The sequence below is a fragment of the Pteronotus mesoamericanus genome, unplaced genomic scaffold (genome assembly GCF_021234165.1).
Source record: "Pteronotus mesoamericanus isolate MK-2021 breed Mesoamerican mustached bat unplaced genomic scaffold, CSHL_Meso_final contig_57, whole genome shotgun sequence".
Taxonomy (NCBI): Eukaryota; Metazoa; Chordata; class Mammalia; order Chiroptera; family Mormoopidae; genus Pteronotus; species Pteronotus mesoamericanus.
Genome location: NW_026555203.1, coordinates 1084559 through 1105256, shown reverse-complemented (window position 1 = coordinate 1105256; position 20698 = coordinate 1084559). Strand labels below are relative to the sequence as shown.

Below are 20698 nucleotides of genomic sequence, written 5' to 3'. Positions count from 1 at the left end.
CTGTACACTCCTCATCCAGTATCTGGGGGATGACTTTGGTAGTCCTGGAGTCAGGAGAAGTTCTCAGGAAAGTTTGAAATGATAACCGCCCCCAAAAGTATTTCCTTGTATTTGGCAGAAGCAGTAAAACTCCTTTCCCTGATCTTAGAGCTGGGTCCAAAATAATACAGTAAGTAGTGAAGACAGTGCTGGGTTTTCTCAAAATAAAACATATTTTTAAGATATTGGTTCACTGTTTCTCCTCTCTTCTTCCTCTCCAGATTAATTAAAGGTACAGTTTCAGCTGTCTAGTGTCAGACCCCAGGGGAATAGCAAGGGCTGTGAATCTTTTCTTTCTCAGTACTTCTTTGGAAAAGTTATCAAAAACAATTGTCAGATCACATTAGCAAGCAGATGAGCTGCTTAAGTTCACTGGCAGAACTGCTAAGATGGAAGTGACTTTATTGAGGGAGACGTCGATCCCAAGCGTGGGGAACCCCAAATCCCTGCAGAAGGAAAACTTAAAAACATACTCTTCTTTGTATAGCAAGTAGTTAAGAATGTGGCCTTGGAGCCACACGAATTTCTGTAAGCTCTGTCATTCACTGGGGTATGGGACAAGTGACTCAACATCCCTGCATCTCTGTTGCCTCATCCTTAAGATGAGGCTGATAGTCCCTAGCTCATAAAGTTGTGAGGATTCAGCAGATGAATATGTGGAAAGTTCTGAGTGCTGATATCAATAAATATTAGATATTTCTACTCAGTTTTATTATTCTTGGCATCTAGGACTTGGAGGGGTGAATTAAATGAACTACCCAAACACTGGCTGATGTCGATAAATTTATTTCTTTGATTTGATTTCAACAGAAACTCAGCCACCCGTGACGAATTTGAGCGTTTCTGTTGAAAACCTCTGCACAGTAATATGGACATGGAATCCTCCGGAGGGAGCCAGCCCGAATTGTAGTCTATGGTATTTTAGTCATTTTGGCAACAAGCAGGATAAGGTAAGTTTTCTGGAACACACAGAATTGATGAGGTAAAATGAACACTATGAATTGGAGCCAAGAATAAGCCCAATTCTGCCCTGGCCGAGTAGCTCAGATGGTTGGAACACTATGCCAAAGTTGCAGGTTTGATGTCCGGTCAGGGCACATACAAGAATCAACCAATGAATGCATAATAAGTAGGACAGTTAATTGACGTTTCTCTCTCTCTCCCTTCCACTCTCTCTCTCTCTCTAAAATCAATCAGTGAATAAAAAATTTTAAAAAAGGAATAAGCCAAAGTCTAATCTTATTTCAAGGTGAGAATTTTATTTTGGGCTATGTTTAAATTTTAACTGGGAAAATCACAGAAACAACTGTTGAGAAAATTGAACATATGAAATTATTTGCTAATTATTTAATAATCAAATGCAATTGAGATTCTCTGATAGGAGATACTAGATACCTTTATCTATTAGGCACTCAATAAATAATTACGTTAAAATTGGTTCCTGTGTTGCCTTGTATCTAGATAACACTTTCAGTTTGTCAGGGAATTTTCACATTCACCAGCTTGCTAATCACATGTCCAGATAGTTATACAAGAGCTTTGTGATGCAAAGCAAAGGGCTCAATGACAAGTGGAGAGGAAAAAAGAAAAAAAAAGATAAACTCAGCAGGTGGGGTGGACCAGGTTTCCTGATGCCTGAGGAAAAATGAGAGGAATTTTCAGCCTCTCCAGTCAGCCGAGGTTGATGCATTTAAGTGAATTTTTGTTAACAAGGCTGGATAATTTCAGGGTTTTTAAAAATGAATCTTATTCAACAGAATTTTCTCTTGGGCTTTATTGGTTTGTAGCCCCTTCTAATTGACAGGTTCTTCAAAGCATCAGATCATTTGTTCAAAACTGTCATATCTTTATACCTTCTTTCAGTGTGGGGTGGGAGAGTTGGGAATGTTGGGGGTTGAATTTGTCCAGGATTTTGAGGAGGACAAATGAGATGTCGCTGTTAGTGACAGTACTTTGAGGTGGTGAATTGTGAAATCACCAGTTCAAGCATTTTGGTGGCAGGGAGAGGCAGGAGAACTACGTTCCAACTGGTGTGCTACTTCGCTAGCTCAGTGGCCTGGGGTAAATTACTTCAATTGAAAAGGCCCCTTGGAGCCTCAGTTTCCTTGCGTATCAGGTGTGGATCTGCTCACTTCCCAGGTTTTGCCAGGACATGGAAAATAATGTATGTAAAGGCTTAATAAAATGAGGATGGAACAGGCTCTTTCTGTTGAGGGAAATATGCTAATCTGTTTTCCTGGACCTTTTCTTGCTGAGGTGTTAATTAAAGTTTAGGTGTTAACTGAGAGTCTGGTCAAAAGTATTTACATTTTAAAAGAATTTCTCTAAATGCGGAAGCCTGTAACATTTCTAGCAGTGAAACTTGAGTAGTCAGAGTTCTGCTTTTCACAATGTTGGCTTCCTCTTGTTCCTAAGGAGGGGCTTTAGGCGTTTCAGAGTCTTAGTAACAAATTTTGGTAGTTCAGATCTTGAAATCCTGGGAAAGACCCTTAAGTCTCCCGCAACTGTGAGAAGAGGTCAGTCTTTTTCAAACAGGTTCCTATTCCTTAGTCTGTTAACCATGCTCAAGGACCAGTCAGGTGATATTCTAGCCTAGAAATTGGGTTAATTTCTCAGTATACTTACAGAAATTTAGACATAAAAAAGTAACTTTAGGAGGCAGTGGAATCAGAGTTGGATTTAAAATTTTGTCTCTTCCCCTTTCAGCTGTGTGATCTTGGGCAAATCACTTAACCTCTCTGAGGCTCCGTTTTCTTGTTTGTAAAAGGCTGGTTGGGGGGATCAGCTACTACTGTTGACCCTTGAACAACACGGGTCAGAACTGCACAGGCTCACTTATATGCAGATTTTTTCAATAGATACAGTTGGCCCTTCATATGTGCCAGGTTTGCCTCTGTGTGTTCAACCAACTGCAGATCAAAAACAGTACTTTTGCATTCCCAACTGCTGTTTTCCAAGTGTGGATTGAAAAAACTATTTTCAGTCCATGGTTGGTTGAATCTGTGTATTCAAAGGGCCAACTGTAAGTCAAAAGTTATATCAGGATTTTAGACTGCTGGAGATGAGGGTTGGTATTCCTAACCTCCCCCGCCTTGCATTGTTCAAGTGTCAAATGAACCTACTTCATATGAAGGGCACGTGTATTAAAAGAAGACGATGTTTGTAATGCATCTGGCACAGAGTTAGTGTTCAATAATTGTTAGCTTTTACTATTATTAAAAATTTTTTAAATATTTTATTTATTTATTTATTTATTTTTAGACAGAAGGGGAGGGAGGGAGAAATGGGGAGAGAAACATCAATGTGTGGTTGCCTCTCATGCGCCCCCTACTGGGGACCTGGCCCACAACCCAGGCAAGCACCCTACCTGGAAATAGAACCAGTGATCCTTTCGTTTGCAGGCTGGTGCTCAAGCCACTGAGCCACACCAGCCAGGGCAGCTTTTACTATTATTAACCATAATAATTGTTGAACCATAAGCAATTGTCACTTTTATAGGTAATATTATCATTTAATTTTGTTCCCTCCATTTTGCCCCTGAGGAGACCAAATGGAGACCATACAGGGTGACCTTTGCTTAAAGTCATTTATTCCAGCTATTTGACAGTGTTGATGGCTGTCAATCCTGCATTTATGATAAATATAGATTATTCCCTCCAATTAGTGCTGCGGGGTACTTCTTGTTTGGATCTATTGAAGGTTAGAATCTTGAGGCTGAGCATGAATGGCAGGAGTAATTTTCCTTTCCTCTTTCTGTCCTTTGGACTCAGCATTAACATCATAAGACACAATTAGGGTGCCTATATACTTTGAAAGCATATTGAAGAAGTTGCATTATGATAGCTCCTCCATGTGAAGTGGCTTATTTTAATGTCTTAAAGTCTCAAGTTGCTAAATGAGTTCATTTTTAGTCTTAAGGTTGGAGAGCCATTAAGGTGAGTCAAGGATTTATAATTAATTCTTAAACATAAAGAAAATTAGGTAACTGGTTGTCCACCACCACTGTTTTAATAATCTGTAATAGTTTCTCAATCTGGCAAGTGCAAGAAGGATGTGGAGTCAGATTTTAGATATCTTTCATCACCAAGAGATACGTAAGTCTCACCAGGTGAATAAATTAAAAGGTGGTGGTTCTGTGCAGGCTTCCAGAGAGGCAGAGCTCAAGCTGACACCCCTTTCCTGCTGAGAAAGGAATCTACAAGTGGGAATGGTTTGATCCAGCAAGATTACGACTGGTCCTAAGGGGAAGAGATCAGTTCAGGACTCTAGCCTTGGTTTTTGATAAAATTTTGAGAGGAGGCCAGAATATCTGATGGGTGGAGCACCATGGCATACTGCAGCTAGCTACCAGTAGAGTGAGTCACTATAGCTGAAAGTCATGTGGGCTATCACACGGACTTCATCAAAATCTGCTGGGAGGGCTTTAGTTCCTTGTCCGATAGAAAGGTGTGGTTGACTTGACCGTCATTGACAATTTGGGTTCCTACTTTATTCATGCCAGTTTAATATTATTTACCTCGAGCTTTGAAAGACACTTCCGAAAAATGCTTCTTTCCCCCTACCTTGTCTTTTCTAAGCCATTTTAGCATTCCTATGCCCAAAACATAAGGTTCAAATTTAGGTACTAAAGTATTTTTTCAATTAAAAATTCCATGATAATAAAAATGTGTAATAAAACTCCACAGCCCTCTGGGAGTTTTATTACACATTTCTAATAAAACTGAGATTTTTCCATGATGATTCTAATTTATGGCATTTGACTGCACATTTGGTTCTGGTATCTACAAAGGGCAAATGCAGCTTCCTAACAAGAATTATCAATGATCCTGGGGCGGGAGTGGCTCCTTTAGGAGTACATAAGAAGTCCTGCAATAAAGTTGTTTTGTTCAACATCATTTTGTTGTAACATCAATGAGATGCCATACAAACTCAACGCTTACATCAATTAGCCTATGGTAAAACTAAGTCACAGAATGATTGATGATGTTAAGTGAGGCCATACTGTGTAGGACTTATGCTTAATAAAATTGTTAGGTTGGTGCAATTTGCATTCCGAGTTTTCCTGCCATGATTACCATGATCCTGGGGCTGGTTTTCAGCTGCACAGGCTGAGAAACCTTATTTCCTCAGCACACATTCACCTCTCAAGGGCCACTTCCTTACTTTGCCACGAAAACTGTAAAGGTGAAATTTTCTAGATAACCTTCTTTTGGCCTAACTGGTGTGTTCCATTCCTGTTGGTAGAATTGTATGGAAAGCCAAATGATAAGTAGGCTTCTTGGCAAGGAATTAGGAATTAGTTGTGAAAATGTACTTGCTTAAGAATAGTCGGAGGCCCTAGCGAGGGTAGCATAGCTTTGCTGGTGGGACAGAAAACTCAGACCTAAAACCACAGAACTAAACCACCCTCTTGTCTCCCAGCCAGAATTTTGTTAGTATACATTTCTTTTTCTTATCTTCCAGGGCTGACCAACTAACTCCCTTTTCAGAGGGTGGTCTTTTCTGGGACTAAGAGCTGTTCAATCCCTGTAAAGTGATTGTTTTTCATGTCCTTGCTATTGTTCATGAATTCTTGATTTGCTAGCTACTTCTCAGAGGGCATCCTTATGTGCTGGTTTTGGGAATACCTCACAGTTGCCCTTATGTTCAGCTGGCAGCAGGCATGAGAAATGGCAGAGTAGTGCCTTAGGGTGGTAAGTAGAGGTAGCTGTGACAAATTTTCCCTTCGTGGCCATCGGCACGTAAGTAAAAGGAAATGCTGTCTCCAACTTGAGTCAGAAACTATTGCAAAACAGGAAACTCCTTGGAGCTCTGATTAAAAGCAACTCCATTCATAATTATTCCGTCTCTCGCTTTGGGAGATGTTATTTTTCTTAGGAGCCCTTTAATTTTATTATTCTAAATCATAATAATCAGATTTCTGATTTATGTCTGTATGTTGTCTTTAAGTTGGCTTGCTGTGGTTCCAGAAAGCTTATCTACTTTTCAGAATGAGAGTGTGGTATACTTAGTGCATATATCAACTCTTAAAATTTATATGGGTATATAAGATAGACAAAGTGGTCAAACAATACAGAAAGATGTTTAAAGAAGTCTCTGTTTGGCCCTGAAGGCCCTGTTTCTTTACTTCCTCTCCTCGAGGTGACCAGGATGACTAGATTCTTAGAGCAGTTTTTTTTAACCTTGGTCTTTTTTTTTTTAAAGTATATTTTATTGATTATGCTATTACAGTGTGTCCCATTTTTTTCCCTCCCTTTTATCCCCCTCGGCTTTACACCCCACCCCCACCAGCATTGTTCCCCCTTAGTCCATGGCCATGGGACATGCATATAAGTTCTCTGGCTTCTCCATTTCCTATACTATTCTCAACCTTCCCGTGTCTCTTTTGTTCTTACTCCCTATACGTTTTCCTCCATTCTCCCCTCTCCCCCTTCCTGCTGCTAAAGTTCCATGTGATCTCCATTTCTGTGATTCTGTTCCTGGTTCTAGTTGTTTGTTTAGTTTGATTTGTTTTTGTTTTTTAGATTCAGCTGTTGATAGTTGTGATTTTATTGTCATTTTACTGGTCATAGTTTTGATCTTCTTTTTCTTAGATAAGTCCATTTAACATTTAATAAAATAAGGACTTGGTGATGAACTCCCTTAACTTTACCTTACCTGGGAAGCACTTTATCTGCCCTTCAATTCTCAATGACAGCTTTGCTGGATAGAGTGATCTTGGTCGTAGGTCCTTGGCTTTCATGACTTTGAAAACTTCTTGCCAGCCCCTTCTTGCCTGCAAGGTTTCTTTGGAGAAATCAGCTGATAGTCTGATGAGAACTCCTTTGTAGGTAACTGTCTCCTTTTCTCTTGCTGCTTTTAAGCTTCTCTCCTTATATATAATCTTGGGTAATATAATGATGATGTGCCTTGGTGTGTCCTTCCTTGGGTCCAACTTCTTTGTGACTCTCTGAGCTTCCTGGATCTCCTGGAAGTCTATTTCCTTGGCCAGATATTCCTTGGGGAATAATGAAGTCCTTCTTAATTATTTTTTCAGATAAGTGTTCAATTTATTGCTCTTCCTCTTCTCCTTCTGGCACTCCTGTGATTCGGATGTTGGATTGTTTAAAGTTGTCCCAGAGGTTCCTAAGCCTCTCCTCAATTTTTTGAATTCTTGTTTCTTCATTCTGTTCCAGTTGAATGTTTATTTCATCCTTCGGCTCCCAATCGTTGATTTGAGTCCAAGTTTCCTTTTCTTCTTCACTGTTGGTTCCCTGTATATTTTTCTTTATTTCACTTTGCATAGTCTTCACTTTTTCCTCCATTTTGTGAGCATCCTGATTACCAGCATTTTGAACTGTGCATCTGATAGGTTGGCTATCGTTCATTGCTTAGTTCTATTTTGGGGACTTTGATCTGTTCTTTCATTTGGGCCATATTTCGTTGTCTTGGCTCTTAGCCGGCTTTGAGTCACTTCCCCCGCTACCCACAAGCAAATTGGGCCCTTCTAGTGCTGATTGCTGCGTGGATGGGTTTGTGCGTGTTCTAGGACCCTGTGGGTCTCTCCATCAAACTCTCCTGTGAGGCTTGGTGTTTCTCCTGCTGCTGCAACCCCCGCAGGTTTTTATCTCCGGAGATTTGGTGGCTTTCTTTTTCCCACACTGGAATCCTGGATTGCGCGGTCTGTCTCACTCCCTAGCTGTTCCTCCTGGTTTATCCGCATGCAAATGTGTGACTACATGGTCCACCAGCCGCTGCCTGCCTGGACCTCCAGCCGCTGCCTTGCCGGGTGCCCTCTCTGCCCCGCTGCTCATCTCCACCCCTCCTACTGGTCTGGATGAATTTTTTTTTTTAACGCCTTGGTTGTCAGACTTCCATACAGTTCGATTTTCTGGCAGTTTTGGTTGTTTCTTGTTTTTAAATTGGCTGTTGTCCTTCTTGTGGTTGTGCAAGGAAGAAAAGCATATCTACCTATACCTATAACTTGGGCAGAAGTCTTTTTTCACCTTGTTATTGTTGGCATATGGCATCTGTTTGGAACTGAATTTTGACAGTATTATTTTGTTTCCTTTTGTTTCCTTTAGAATTGTTTTTAGATGGTTGATGTTTTAGTTTGGTAGGTTTTAGGGGTAAATGTCATGATGTTTATACATTTAAAAAGTGGGACATTGTCTTTTATCTGTATCAGGGTTTCTTAATTGTGGCACTACTGACATTTGGTCCAGGATGATTTTTGTTGTGGGGGGAGGGAAGGCTGTACTGTGTATTGTATGGTGTTTTGCAGCATCCTTGTCCTCTACCCACTAAATGCCAGTAGCAGCCCCCTTGATGTCATGACAACCAAAAATGTTCTTAGACGTTACCAAAGGTCCCCAAGGGTGGGGGATGGGGCAACATCACCCCAGGTTGAGATTACTTATCTATACCATTGGATAACTCCATTTTTTATTCATCTGGGCATGCTAATGTTTTATTATGTAAGTGTATTTGTCTGTATTTGCTATAGCAATCACTATTTTTATTTTCTAACCTTAGAAAATTGCTCCAGAAACTCATCGTTCGAAAGAAGTGCCCCTGAACGAGAGGATTTGTCTACAAGTGGGGTCTCAGTGTAGCACCAATGAAAGTGACAATCCTAGCACTTTGGTGGAAAAGTGTATCTCACCCCCTGAAGGTAACAACTGAAAGCAATTTCTCTTGATATATAGAGAATAAGTCCAAATTATCCATATGCTTATGTTCAGTGTTCATTAATGCATTCAGTTGCAAACAATTTGCTGAGTCTAATAAGTTCCAAGCACTTGTTCTAGGAAATAGCAACACAGCGATCAATATGAGGATGTCCTGCTTTCCAGGTGCTCACAGAACCTTGAATAACAATACCTAATAGTTATATAGCACTTACTAATTTGGAAAATGACAGACAGACAGACAGATACACACACACACACACACACACACACACACACAGTTTCTCTAAATCAAGCCTCATAAGCGTATTTTGTGAAGTGAGCAAGGCACATATTATCATTACTCTTTCCATTTTATAAGGAAACTGAGTAAGTTGCTGTAGGTCTTCAGATTCCAGGTCCAGTGCTTTAAAAAACCGAAAATATGTACTCTCTTGCTCATTATAGGGAGTTTAGTTTGAAATACAGGATATATTTGGGGAAGGATGTTAAAAAAGAAAAATGAACTGCTGGCCTGGCTCCAATTCAAGATTAGCCCTAGGAAAAGCTGTCAAGTAGTCAGGTTGATCGCTGTCCCACAGCTGCCTTCCCACTCATCACTCAGTATCCTTTTGGCTTTTATGTTGCATGCAGTAGTAGTGCATAATGGTTCAGAGCAGAACTACCAGAGCCAAAGGTCCAACTTTAAAACTCAGCTCTGCCGGTTTCTAGTTGTGCGACCATGGGCAAATCACTTAGCTCTTCCTCCTTTAAGTTTCCTCATTGGTAGAATGGAGATAATGATAGTACCTACCTACCAGGACTGTTGAAAGGATTACTTAAGTCAGTATACGTGAGGTGCTTAGAATAGTTGCTGGCAAAGAGTACATATTCTGTACTTATTAATTACTAATATTATGTTGCCCCTTGGTTGTGCACGGCCAATCTCCTACCTCCAAACCTTAGCACTATGTGACATGTTCTCCAGACCATTCTGTCTACTTTTCTTGCACTGATCAAAAGTATATGAAGTGGCCCTGCTCAGGTAGCTCGGTTACAGTGTCATTCCGATGTGCCAAGGTTGTGGGTTTGATTCCCCATCACAGCGCATACAAGAATAAACCAAGGAATGAATCAATAAGTGGAACAACAAAATCAGTGTTACTCTCTGTCAAATCAATAAAAAGGTATATGAAGTAATATTGTAAAATTATAAAATTTGGAGGGTGGGAGCATGGTTTAAAACAACTTGCCTCCCCTATTCTCATTTCTTTAGGAGTTTAATAAATAATCTGAAAAAAAAATCCTAAATTGTATTATGACAGTAAAATGGTTGATGATGACTCAGTACAATACCACTTCAAAGATCCTGGGGGATAACAGGTTTGCATTTTAAACAGAGGCATTTAATATAGAGACATGACACCTCAACTCAAAACACTTTTTAACAGTGGAGATTTCAGATCATAAAGAGTTTAAAGCTCCTAAAGTTATAACACACAATAGGCAACTACTGAGAGGTATGTTATGCTTACCTTTTTCCTAATTGCTTTCAGGAAGAATCTTTAATGTTTATAGCAAGATGTGATAATATTGAACAAAAGATAAGAACATAAATTATAAGCTCATAAACTTGTTATTTTAAGGATAGGTAGGTAGTGTTCTCTTCGGTAGCACATAGACTAAGACTGGAATGATACAGAGAAGGTTAGCATAGCCTCTGTGCAAGGATGACATGCAAATTTGTGGAAAAAAAGTAGGTAGATACAGAGGTTGTTTATATTTTCACATTCATTTAGGAATCCTATAGTCATTTCTTATGATTAAAATATTATTTGACCTTTCAACTGTCCAGTTCGGGATATAAGAGTTAGGATCCCTAAGTGACCAAAAAAAAAAAAAAATGTTTTCTCAGTATGTGGAGGTGAGAGAGAAAATTGTGAGCATTTTTGATTTGGGTAAAGTAGCATGCAACATCCCCACTATCTCTATGCCCCAGAGTGATTGGCTAGTCTGCCTTATAAGGAAAGGAGGATCCTAAATTCTTTGCTGGGTATTCTAGGTGATCCCGAGTCAGCTGTGACTGAGCTACAATGTGTTTGGCACAACCTGAGCTATATGAAGTGTACTTGGCTCCCTGGAAGGAACACAAGTCCTGACACTAACTATACTCTCTACTACTGGTAAGTTTGGATAGAAGACTTACAGAGGAACGACTGTTGTGATGGTATTGGGAGTCTTTGGCTCTAACCTAGTTTTAAAAAATGAAAAGAATGGCCTATTTTCGATACACCCAGGAAGATGGGCAGTTTGGTGCAGTGGAAAATGCATCTGCTTTTGGTGTCTGCTAAAAAACCCTTTAAAACATCATTATTCATCCACAGGATGTCACAAAAAATGCACAGGGAGATCCTGTGTTCCCTTCACCCAGCTTCTCCCAGTGGTAATGTTCTGTATAGCTAGAGGATGATATCAAAACCAGAAACTTGGTGTTGGTACAATCTACTAAACTTTTTCAATGTTTACAAGTTATTAATGCATTCATTTGTGTGTGTATGTGTAGTTCTATGCAATTTTATCACATGTGTTGATATAGAACAATTCCATTACCACAAGGATTCCTCGAGTTTCCCTTTTATAACCCTACCCACCTCCCCCTCGGCACCCCCTCCCCCTGCACCGCTCACCCTCCAGTCTCTAACCTCTGACAACCACTTATCTGTTCACCTCTATAATTTTGTCATTTTAAGAATGTTACTGGAATGGAATCATACAGCATATAACTGCTTGAGGCAGACTTTAAAAAAACTTTATATAATACCCTTGAGGTCTATCCAAGTTGTTGTGTGTATTAATAGTTTATTCCTTTTCATTTCTGAGTGGTATTCCATGATATGGATGTACCAGTTCATTTAAGCATTAATTTACTGAAGTATATGTTGATTGTTTCTAATTTTTTATTGTTATTTTTTTGTTACTGTTATTTTTTAAAATCTTCACCTGAGGATATATTCACTGATTTAAGAGAGAGAGAGAGAGAGAGAGAGAGAGAGAGAGAGATGGAGAGAAAGAAACACTGATGTGAGAGAGAAACATTGACTGGCTGCCTCCTGTATGGGCCCCAATTGGGGATGGAACCTGCAACCTTTTGGTGTCTGGACAGCACTCCAGCCAACTGAGCCACTCGGCCAGAGTCGTTGTTTCTAATCTTTTGCCATTTTGCATGAAGCTGCTGTCAATATTTATGGACATAACTTTTTGTTTCTCTGGAATAAATGCCCAAGAATACAGTTGTTAGGTCTCATGGTAATTTTGTATTTAGTTTTATAACAAACTGCCAAACTGTTTTCTAGAATGGCTATACTGTTTTACATTCCCACCAGCATTGTATAAATCATTGGTGTCTACCTTTAAAAAGGAAAATTGTATCCTGCCCAGGGTTAAAAACTAATTTAGTTCTCCACACAATAGCTAATGTTTGATATTTGTGACTATAGCTACAAAATCTGTTAAATTTCTAAATAAATTTTTAATCATTTCCTTTTCTTTAGAGCCTAGAATTATTAGCAAAAAGACAAGGATGAACTGATCAGGTCAATCAATTCAATTCAATAAAACTTTAATTAGCACACATTGTGAGTAAAGCACTGAACGGGCAGCTGAGATGAGAAACATGTGTCTGTTCCTAAAGCTTAAAATGTAAAGAGGTAGACAGTGTCCACACAATTACCTATATAAAAAGAAAAAAAAAAGAGTGAAGGTGAAGACTGTTGCAGAGGTCTAGACAAACTCATGAGAAGCTAGTGTGGAGCTTAGGGTGGTGGCAGGGGAGACTGGGAGGCTTTGATGAAGGTCAACAGCATAGGTGGTATTTGGGGAGGAGCGTTCTGAGGAATGGGGATGTTTAGTCAGTATGATGTCAAGGAGGGGAAATGGGAGAATTAGCATTGGCAATCTGCTAGTCACGCGGCCTTGCCCCTCTTTCTATCGTTCATTCAAATTGCTTCACATTGAATGGTGTTCAGAAACCATGCCCAGGACTTCTGAAGCTATAAGATAAACATGGCCTTTCATCCTGGAGTGTCCATTTTGCCCGATGACTTGATGAGATGTATTTTTGGTATATTAAAACACTCATGGCTAGATCATGGAATAGAATGCGAAAGTCACATAACTTTTTGAACAGAACCTCCAAAGTTACCTGAGGTTTCATATACTTCTGGCAAAGATGAAAAGCCCTGCTGGGGAAGCCAGACAGCCCCTCCCCTCTTGCACTCTGCTACTCAGCCCACACTGAACTTCTTTCAGTTCCTCAAACTTGACTCTTCAAATGCTCAAACAGAATGATGGAATTCCAGCAGAATAGTGGAACCATTCTGTATGTCCTCACAGCCTGTGTCTTGCCCTCTCTCCTGGATACGTCTTATTTGTCCTTATCTTACTTCAGACATTACTTTCTCTCTACAAAGCCTTCCTTGACCTCTCAAGTCTAGATATGTGTGTCCCATCATCATCATGTCCCAGAGCACCTTGCACTTTTCTGTCTCATAGTACTCGGCAGTGTTGTCATTTCCTGTTTACTTAGTGGTAGCCCTTCCCAGACTGCGGTCTCCCTTGAGAGCAGGAACTGTCTTGTTTTCTCCTGTGCCTGACACATGGTAGATGCTCTGTATATAAGTTTTTTTAATGTTTTGTAGGTAGCATCCGAAGAGAGAGAATATTCGAGACTAGAGTGAGGACTTAGGAGGGATAAACAACACAGGAATATTATAGTTCAGGACCAAAAAGAGAGGAGGATTGCATATATCTCATTCTCTAAGGAAATGCTAGTGAAAGGGCCAGAGAACGAAACTTCAGAAGAAGTAGCCTGGGTCTCATGATGTTGCAGTGAGCCTGGAGAGAGCTATTATTACAGGCTTTAAAGAGACCTTAAAAGTTGGTAACATTCTGCGTTTATTATGCTATTAACTCCCCTTCCTTTCTCTGGAGTCGTTATTAACATCACAGGGGAGACCTTTAAACAGTCTCTGTCTATAGAGGGCGCAGGGAAACGAAGGGAAGACATCTTAAAACTGGCTTATTCCATGGCAAACTATGCAGGAAAGTAACCCAGATATAGCAATTGGGGTGACACTGGAGATAGATGGTGGCCTTGTCCTTGAATTTCTTATAAGAAAAATAGGGAAGTGCCTTGGGTCATATCCTAGCACAAACCAAGTCTTAGAGCAAATTGCAAAATGATTGCCCTCCTGGGTGAAGATATTAAAAAAGAACTAGACCAACCAATTGGAAAAAGTATTCTACTTCTGGGTTCATGCAGTCTCTTGCCAAAGCTGACAGCAGGCGGTGCTTGGGTTGCCTTTCAGCCCTCAGTTGATGAAAGTGCAGGACACAATCTCCCATCATTGGAGGTGTCTCAAGAAGTCATCCCAAGGGAGTGGTGGTTCACTGGCACCCCAGGAGACAGGGATCAGGGATAGCACTTCCTGTCATACACATTCCTGGAGTTGTTCATCAGCGTGTACTCTTGCTATACCTGTGCTGTTCAATATAGGAGCCACTAGCTATGTGTGACCCTTTATGTTTTAATTTAAATTAATTACAATAAAAGCAAATTAAAACTTTAGTTGCTCAGTCTTACTACCCAATTTCACACGTGGCTAGTGGCTTCAGTGTTACCATTGATATAGAACATTTCCGTAACCCCAGAAAATTGTGTTGGGCAGTGCTGTTACAGATTCTATATCTTCTGCCCTCACTCTCCTGTAACTTACTGTTTTCCGGTTCAAGTCTTGGTTCTCTTCCTTACTAGCAAGTGTGATTTGGGGCAAGTGCCTTCTGTCTGAGACTCAGTTTCATAATCTGTAAAATGGGGGTAGTAATAATATTATTACTTCTTAAGGTTGTTGTGAGGTCTGCTATTGTATGAAAAATGTTTAGAGCTGTGCCTAACTGCTAATATGTATACAGTAAGCACTTCATATATGATAACTATTATTTTTATTATTAATCCTACTCCCTTGCAGATATAGCCAGTACACATTGCTGGCCTCTTCCCCCACCTCACAGGATTAGCACCTAGCCCATACTTCCTCCTCCTTTGCTCTCCCTAGAGAGATTCTTTCTAATCAAAACCACAGAAGAGAGAGACTCATGGCTCATTCATTACCAAGCACTTGGCATTGATTTAGGTACCAGTTTAAATCATGTCAAACTGCTAGACTGTTTCCCTAATCCCTAATCCGAAAATGTAGTGTCATTTTCAAGACCCAGGACACTGACTTGTGGCTTGGGATGGAGAGTATGGCACTGAAGGAGCCTGACCTTAATAGCCACATACTAGCCATGCCAATGAATTTTAGGGAATTTCTTACCAGATTAATCATCTTCAGAGTTGGGGATATAGTCTTTCATTCATCCCTTTCCTCCTCCTCCTCATTATGTCTGCAGTGTGAGTCTATGGAGGATTTCAGTGTGAAATTTTTTTTTTAAATTTTCACCCAAGGATATGTTTTTACCAATTTGAGGGGGGGGGAGAGAGAGAGAGAGAGAGAGAGAGAGAGAGAGAGAGAGAGAGAGAGAGAGAGAGAAACATTGATTGGTTGCCCTGACCCTGTATGCACCCCAACTAGGGATCAAACCCTGAGCCTTTTGGTGTATGGGACAACACTCCAACCATCCGAGCCACATGGCCAGGGTTGTGTGTGATTTTTAATATGAAGTAACTGAATGCCTTCTATCTTAGGTTATCATCTGGTCTTTCGCAAGAAGACCCCAAAAGTTATTTATTCAAAACCAATATTTTCTGTTTTCTTATTTTTTTCTAAATTACATATCTGGGGTCTGTGAGAATATGTGAAATATTCAGGGTACAAAATTGACAAAGGAATCTCAAAGATTTCCCATTAGAGGAGTTCCTTCATTATTTGAAACAAAAATAATTTTCAACATAGTTTGCTTTAGTTATATAACAAAAATGTCATGTGTCTTCGGTTTCTGTTTCTGGCTGTGGATGGAAAACATTCCAGGCCTGTGTGATCTAAAAACTAGCTAGGACAGATAGTTTTTTAAAAGGCTGTTTTTATTCATGAACCGCTGGGGCCTACAACTAGGAGAAAAGCCTTAGGTACTATTTTTTAAGGAACAAGAGCATTTTTCTATATTGAAGCATTTCTTTGCAGAGCCTTTGAAGGATTAAATATATTAGATTTGAAGTTTTCTTGTTTTAAAGACTTTATTTTTAAGTAGTAGTTTTAGGTTTACAACAAAATTGAGAGGAATGTACAGAAATTTTCCATATATGTCCCACCCCCACACATGTATAACCTCCCTCATTATCAACATCTCCCACTAGAGTGCTATGTTTGTACCAATGGTGAACCTACGCTGACACATCATTATCACTCAAAGTCCATATTTTATCTTAGGGTTCACTCTTGCTATTATACATTCTACGAGTTTGGAAACATGTATAATGACATGTATTCACAATTGTAGGGTCTTGCACAGTAGTTTCACTGCCCTAATAATCCTTTGTTTTCTGCCTGTTCATCCCTTCCCTCAACCACTGATCAACCACTGATCTTTTTGCTGTCTCCAGAGTTTGCCTTTTCCAAAATGTTACATAGTTGTAATCATATAATATGTAGCCTTTTCAGACTGGCTTTTTTCAATTAGTAATATGCACTTAAGGTTCCCCCAGGTCTTTTCATGGCTTGATAGCTCATTTCTTTTTAGGGCTATATAATGTCCCATTTTCTGGATGTACCACAGTTCAACCTACTGAAGGATATATTGGTTGTTTTCAAGCTCTAGCACTGACAAATAAGGCTGCTATAAACATTTCTGTGCAGGATTTTGTGTGCATGTAAGTTTTCAACTCCTTTAAGTAAATACTAAGGAGTGTGATTCCTGGGTCATATGTTAAGAGTATGTTCAATTTTGTAAGAAATTGCCAAACTAACTTCCAAAGTGACCGTACCATTTTGTATTTCCACCAGCAATGAATGAGAGTTCCTCTTGCTCCATGTGGTGTCAGCATTCTGGATTTTGGCCATTTTGATAGGATTAGTTATATCTTGTTGCTTTAATTTGCAATTCCCTGATGACATGTGGGACATCTTTTCATATTCTTATTTACTATCTTATATCTTTGGTGAAGTGTCTGAAGGTTTTTGGCCCATATTTTTAGTTGGACTGTTTGTTGTCTTATTGAGTTTTAAGAGTTTTTTTTTTGTGTGTGTGTATTTTGGATAAGAGTCCTTTATCCTGTGTGTCTCTTGCAAATATTTTCTCCCAGTCTGTGGCTTCTTTTCTTATTCTCTTGATACTGTCTTTTGCAGAGCAGAAGTTTTTTAATTTTAATGAAGTCTAGCTTATTATTTTTGTTTTTTAAATACTTGAAGACAGTTTTTCATTGCTTCTTTTTAAAGAGAGGAGAAGAGAGAGAAACATTGATGTGAGAAAGAAACATCGATTGGTTGCCTCTGGTATGCACCCCCAACTAGGGGGATTGAAACCGTAACCTAGGAATGTGCCCTAACCAGGGATCAAATCCGCATCCTTTCATTTTATGGGATAGTGCTCCAACCAACTAAGCCACACCAGCCAGGACATTATTTTTTTTTAAGATTTTATTTATCTTTAGAGAGAGGGGATGGGAGGGAGAAAGAGGAGGAGAGAGACATCAATGTGTGGTTGCCTCTTGCACACTTCCAACTGGTGACCTGGCCCGCATCCCAGACATGTGCCCTGACTGGGAACTGAACCAGCGACTCTTTGCTTTGCAGGCTGGTGCTCAATCCACTGAGCCACACCAGCCACAGCAGGGCATTATTTTTTTAATAGATCATACCTTTGGTGTTGTATGTAAAAAATCATTGTCATACCTGCATTCATCGAGGTTTTCTTTTGCGTTATCACCTTGGTGTTGTATAGTTTTACATTTTGCATATAGATCTGTGATCCATTGTGAGTTTAGTTTTGAGAAGAGTGTAGGGTCTGTGACTAGATTCATTATTTTGCATGTGGATATCTAGATGTTCTGGCATCATTTGTTGAAAAGACTATCTTTGCTCCCTGGTATTGCTTTTGCTCCTTTGTTAGTTGACTTTACTTATGGGAGTAGATCTGAGTTTTATAAAACATGATTTGCAGCAGAATACCCTGGAGAATTGCTGTCAGAATACTGAGTCCTAGTCTCAGGACAAAGCCTTCTAAGGAGGATCCTCTAGGAAAAGGTTTAAGGAATCTGCATGTTTTTACACTTTATTTTCAATTATATTTTGTTATTTATGCTATTACAGTTGTCCCAATTTTTCCCCCTTTGCCACCCTCTACCCAGTGCCCCCACTCCCTCAGGCAGTCCCCCCACCATCATCCATGTCCATGGGCCATGCATGTAAGTTCTGTGGCTACTCCATTCCTTAGACTGTACTTTACACCCCTGTGGCTACTCTGTGACTACCTATTTGGACTTCTTAATCCCCTCTCCTCGTCCCCCATACCCCCCCACCCCCTCCCACCTGGCAGCCGTCAAAATGTTCTGCGTATCCATGATTCTGTCTCTGTTCTTCTTGTTTGCTTAGTTTATTTTTTAGATTCAATTGTTAGGTTTGTATTTATTGCCATTTTATTGTTCATAGTTTTGGTCATCTTCTTTTTCTTAAATAAGTCCCTTGAACATTTCATATGATAGTGATTTGGTGATGATGAACTCCTTTAGTTTTTTCTTCTCTGGGAAGCTCTTTATCTGCCCATCCATTCTAAATGATAGCTTTTCTGGAGAGAGCAATCTTGGCTGTAAGTCCCTACTTTCCATGACTTTCTATTTCTTGCCATTCCTTCCGGCCTGCAAAGTTTCTTTTGAGAAATAAGATGACAGTTTTATGGGAACTTCCCTTTGGGTAAATAATTTCTTTTCTCTTGCTGCTTTTAAGAGTCTGTCTTTGTCCCTAAACTTTGGCATTTTAAGTATGATGTGTCTTGGAATGGGCCTCTTTGCATCCATCTGTTTCAGGACTTTCTGTGCTTCCTGGACTTGCATGTCTATTTCCTTCACCAAATTAAGGAAGTTTCCTTTTATTATTTTTTCAAATAGATTGCCCATTTCCTGTTCTTTCTCTTTTCCTTCTGGCGCCCCTATTAGGCAAATATTGGAATGCTTGAAGTTGCCCCAGAAGCTGCTTATACTATCCTTGTTTTTTTGCATTCTTTTTTCTTGTTGTTGTGATTGTGTGTGTGTGTGTGTGTGTGTGTGTGTGTGTGTGTGAGTGAGTGAAAAGACACACATTAAGGAACATTGCTTCCTTAATGTTCCAAATCATTGATTTGATTCTCGGCATCACCTACTCTACTGTGGTTTCCCTGTAAATTGTTCTTTATTTCAATTAATGTATCCTTCAGACGTTTCTGACTGGGTCTTTCTTAGGCTGTTGAGGTCCTCACTCAGTTCCTTGAGCATCCATATAACCAGTATTTTGAACTCTGTATCTGATAGAGTGCTTATCTCCATTTCACTTAGTTCTTCTTCTGGAGTTTTTGTCTGTTCTTTCATTTGGGCTGTGGTTCTTCGTCTCCTCCTTTTGGCAGACTCCCTGTGTTTGTTTCTATGTATTAGGTAGAGCTACTTTGACTCCCTATCTTGGTAGTGTGGCTTAATGTAGTGGGTGTCCTGTTGGGTCCAGTGGCACAGCCTCTATCACCCAAGCTGAGTACTTTAGGTGCGCCCTTTGTGTGGGCTGAGTACACTGTCCTCTTGTAGATGAGCCTTGATTGCTGATGGCAGATCAATGGGAGGAATTTACCCAGGCCAGTCAGCTGCAAGGATTGGCTGTAACCGCCGACCACCAATCTCAACCTTTTGTGGAGAATTAGCTGTGCAGGGGCAGAGTGGTGTGTAGCTAGCTGTCCACGGGATGCACAGGCTCTGGGGTTTCCCAGGTGGCGTAGGCCAAGGTCAGCCCCTTCCTGTGTTTTTCTGGGGGCCACCCTGCTTGAGCTATAAAGCAATCCGAGATGGCTGCTACTTGTGCTAGGCTTGGAGATACCCAGGAGAAGCCAAGCTGTGAACCTAGGCCAGCTGCTCCTAGTGCCAGGTCTGGGGCCACTTAGCCAGGGGTCCAGAGGCTGGGGGCTCACTGAGGCTAGCTATTGCTTGTTTGAGAGGATTTAGGAAGTTGTGAAGCTGAGCCAAGGCCAGCCGTTCGTATGGAAAAGTCACTGTTAATAGCTTGGGTGGTCTCTTAAGTTGGGTGGGATGGAGTCTCAGTGGATCTCCAGGGTGGGGCAAACAGTATTAGCCAGGTTGATGGAAGCTCATATATGATACCAGCCTGGTGGCTCTGTGGCTCTGTGGCTCTGTGGGTAGAGGGCTCAGAAAAGGGACAGTGGCCTCTGTCCGTCTTTCTGCCTGGGAGAAAGGTGTCGCCTGGCTCTCACCTTGATGCCAGACACACCAGTTCCTCCGTGTGTGCCACTGGTGCCTTGCAAGCAGCTACCCCAGTGCTGGAGCTTAGAGGGAGTAAATCTGAGTAGGTGAGTCCATGTGTGGGTTCTTTAAGGAGAACTGCTTGGGGGTCCACCAGTTTCTTCCACCAACTCAATCAATCTCAGCTGGTTTTTGTAGCCAGAAGTCAGAGCTCTTATCACCAGGGGACTTATCTTCCTGGCACTGGAACCCTGGGCTGGGGGGCCTGGTGTGGGGCTGGGACTCCTTGCTCCAAAAATATCCTTCCAGAAATTTTATCCACCACACATGATTGTGGGACCAGCCCGTTTGCTTCTCCGCCCTTCCTACCAGTCTGGATAGATGTGGTTTCTTTAATTTTGGAGTTGCCAAACTTCATTCACCTTGATATCAGATGGTTCTGAGTGATGGTCGTTCTATATTTTAGTTGTAATTTTGATGTGGTTTTGCAAGGAGACGAGCCATGTTTACTTGTGCCACCATTTTGACCAGAAGAGGAATCTGCATTTTAAATGACTACAGATGATTCTGCGGTAACAGGTCA

At 40.5% G+C, this 20698-nt stretch overlaps 1 protein-coding gene and 1 non-coding gene across 2 annotated transcripts in view; both read left to right on the top strand.

Moving 5' to 3' along the window:
- The window catches only part of IL13RA1 (interleukin 13 receptor subunit alpha 1), a 54917-nt gene that overhangs the window by 4417 nt on the left and 29802 nt on the right, over positions 1-20698 (top strand). Inside the window, exons 2-4 of the mRNA XM_054580326.1 lie at positions 850-989; positions 8554-8692; positions 10750-10870. Of these exons, the coding sequence (XP_054436301.1) occupies positions 850-989; positions 8554-8692; positions 10750-10870 (400 nt within the window). The remainder of the gene's footprint in view (positions 1-849; positions 990-8553; positions 8693-10749; positions 10871-20698) is intronic.
- LOC129076170 (U6 spliceosomal RNA) lies at positions 10348-10453 on the top strand. Its single transcript, XR_008529725.1, has one exon. It is a non-coding gene; the product is annotated as a U6 spliceosomal RNA (small nuclear RNA).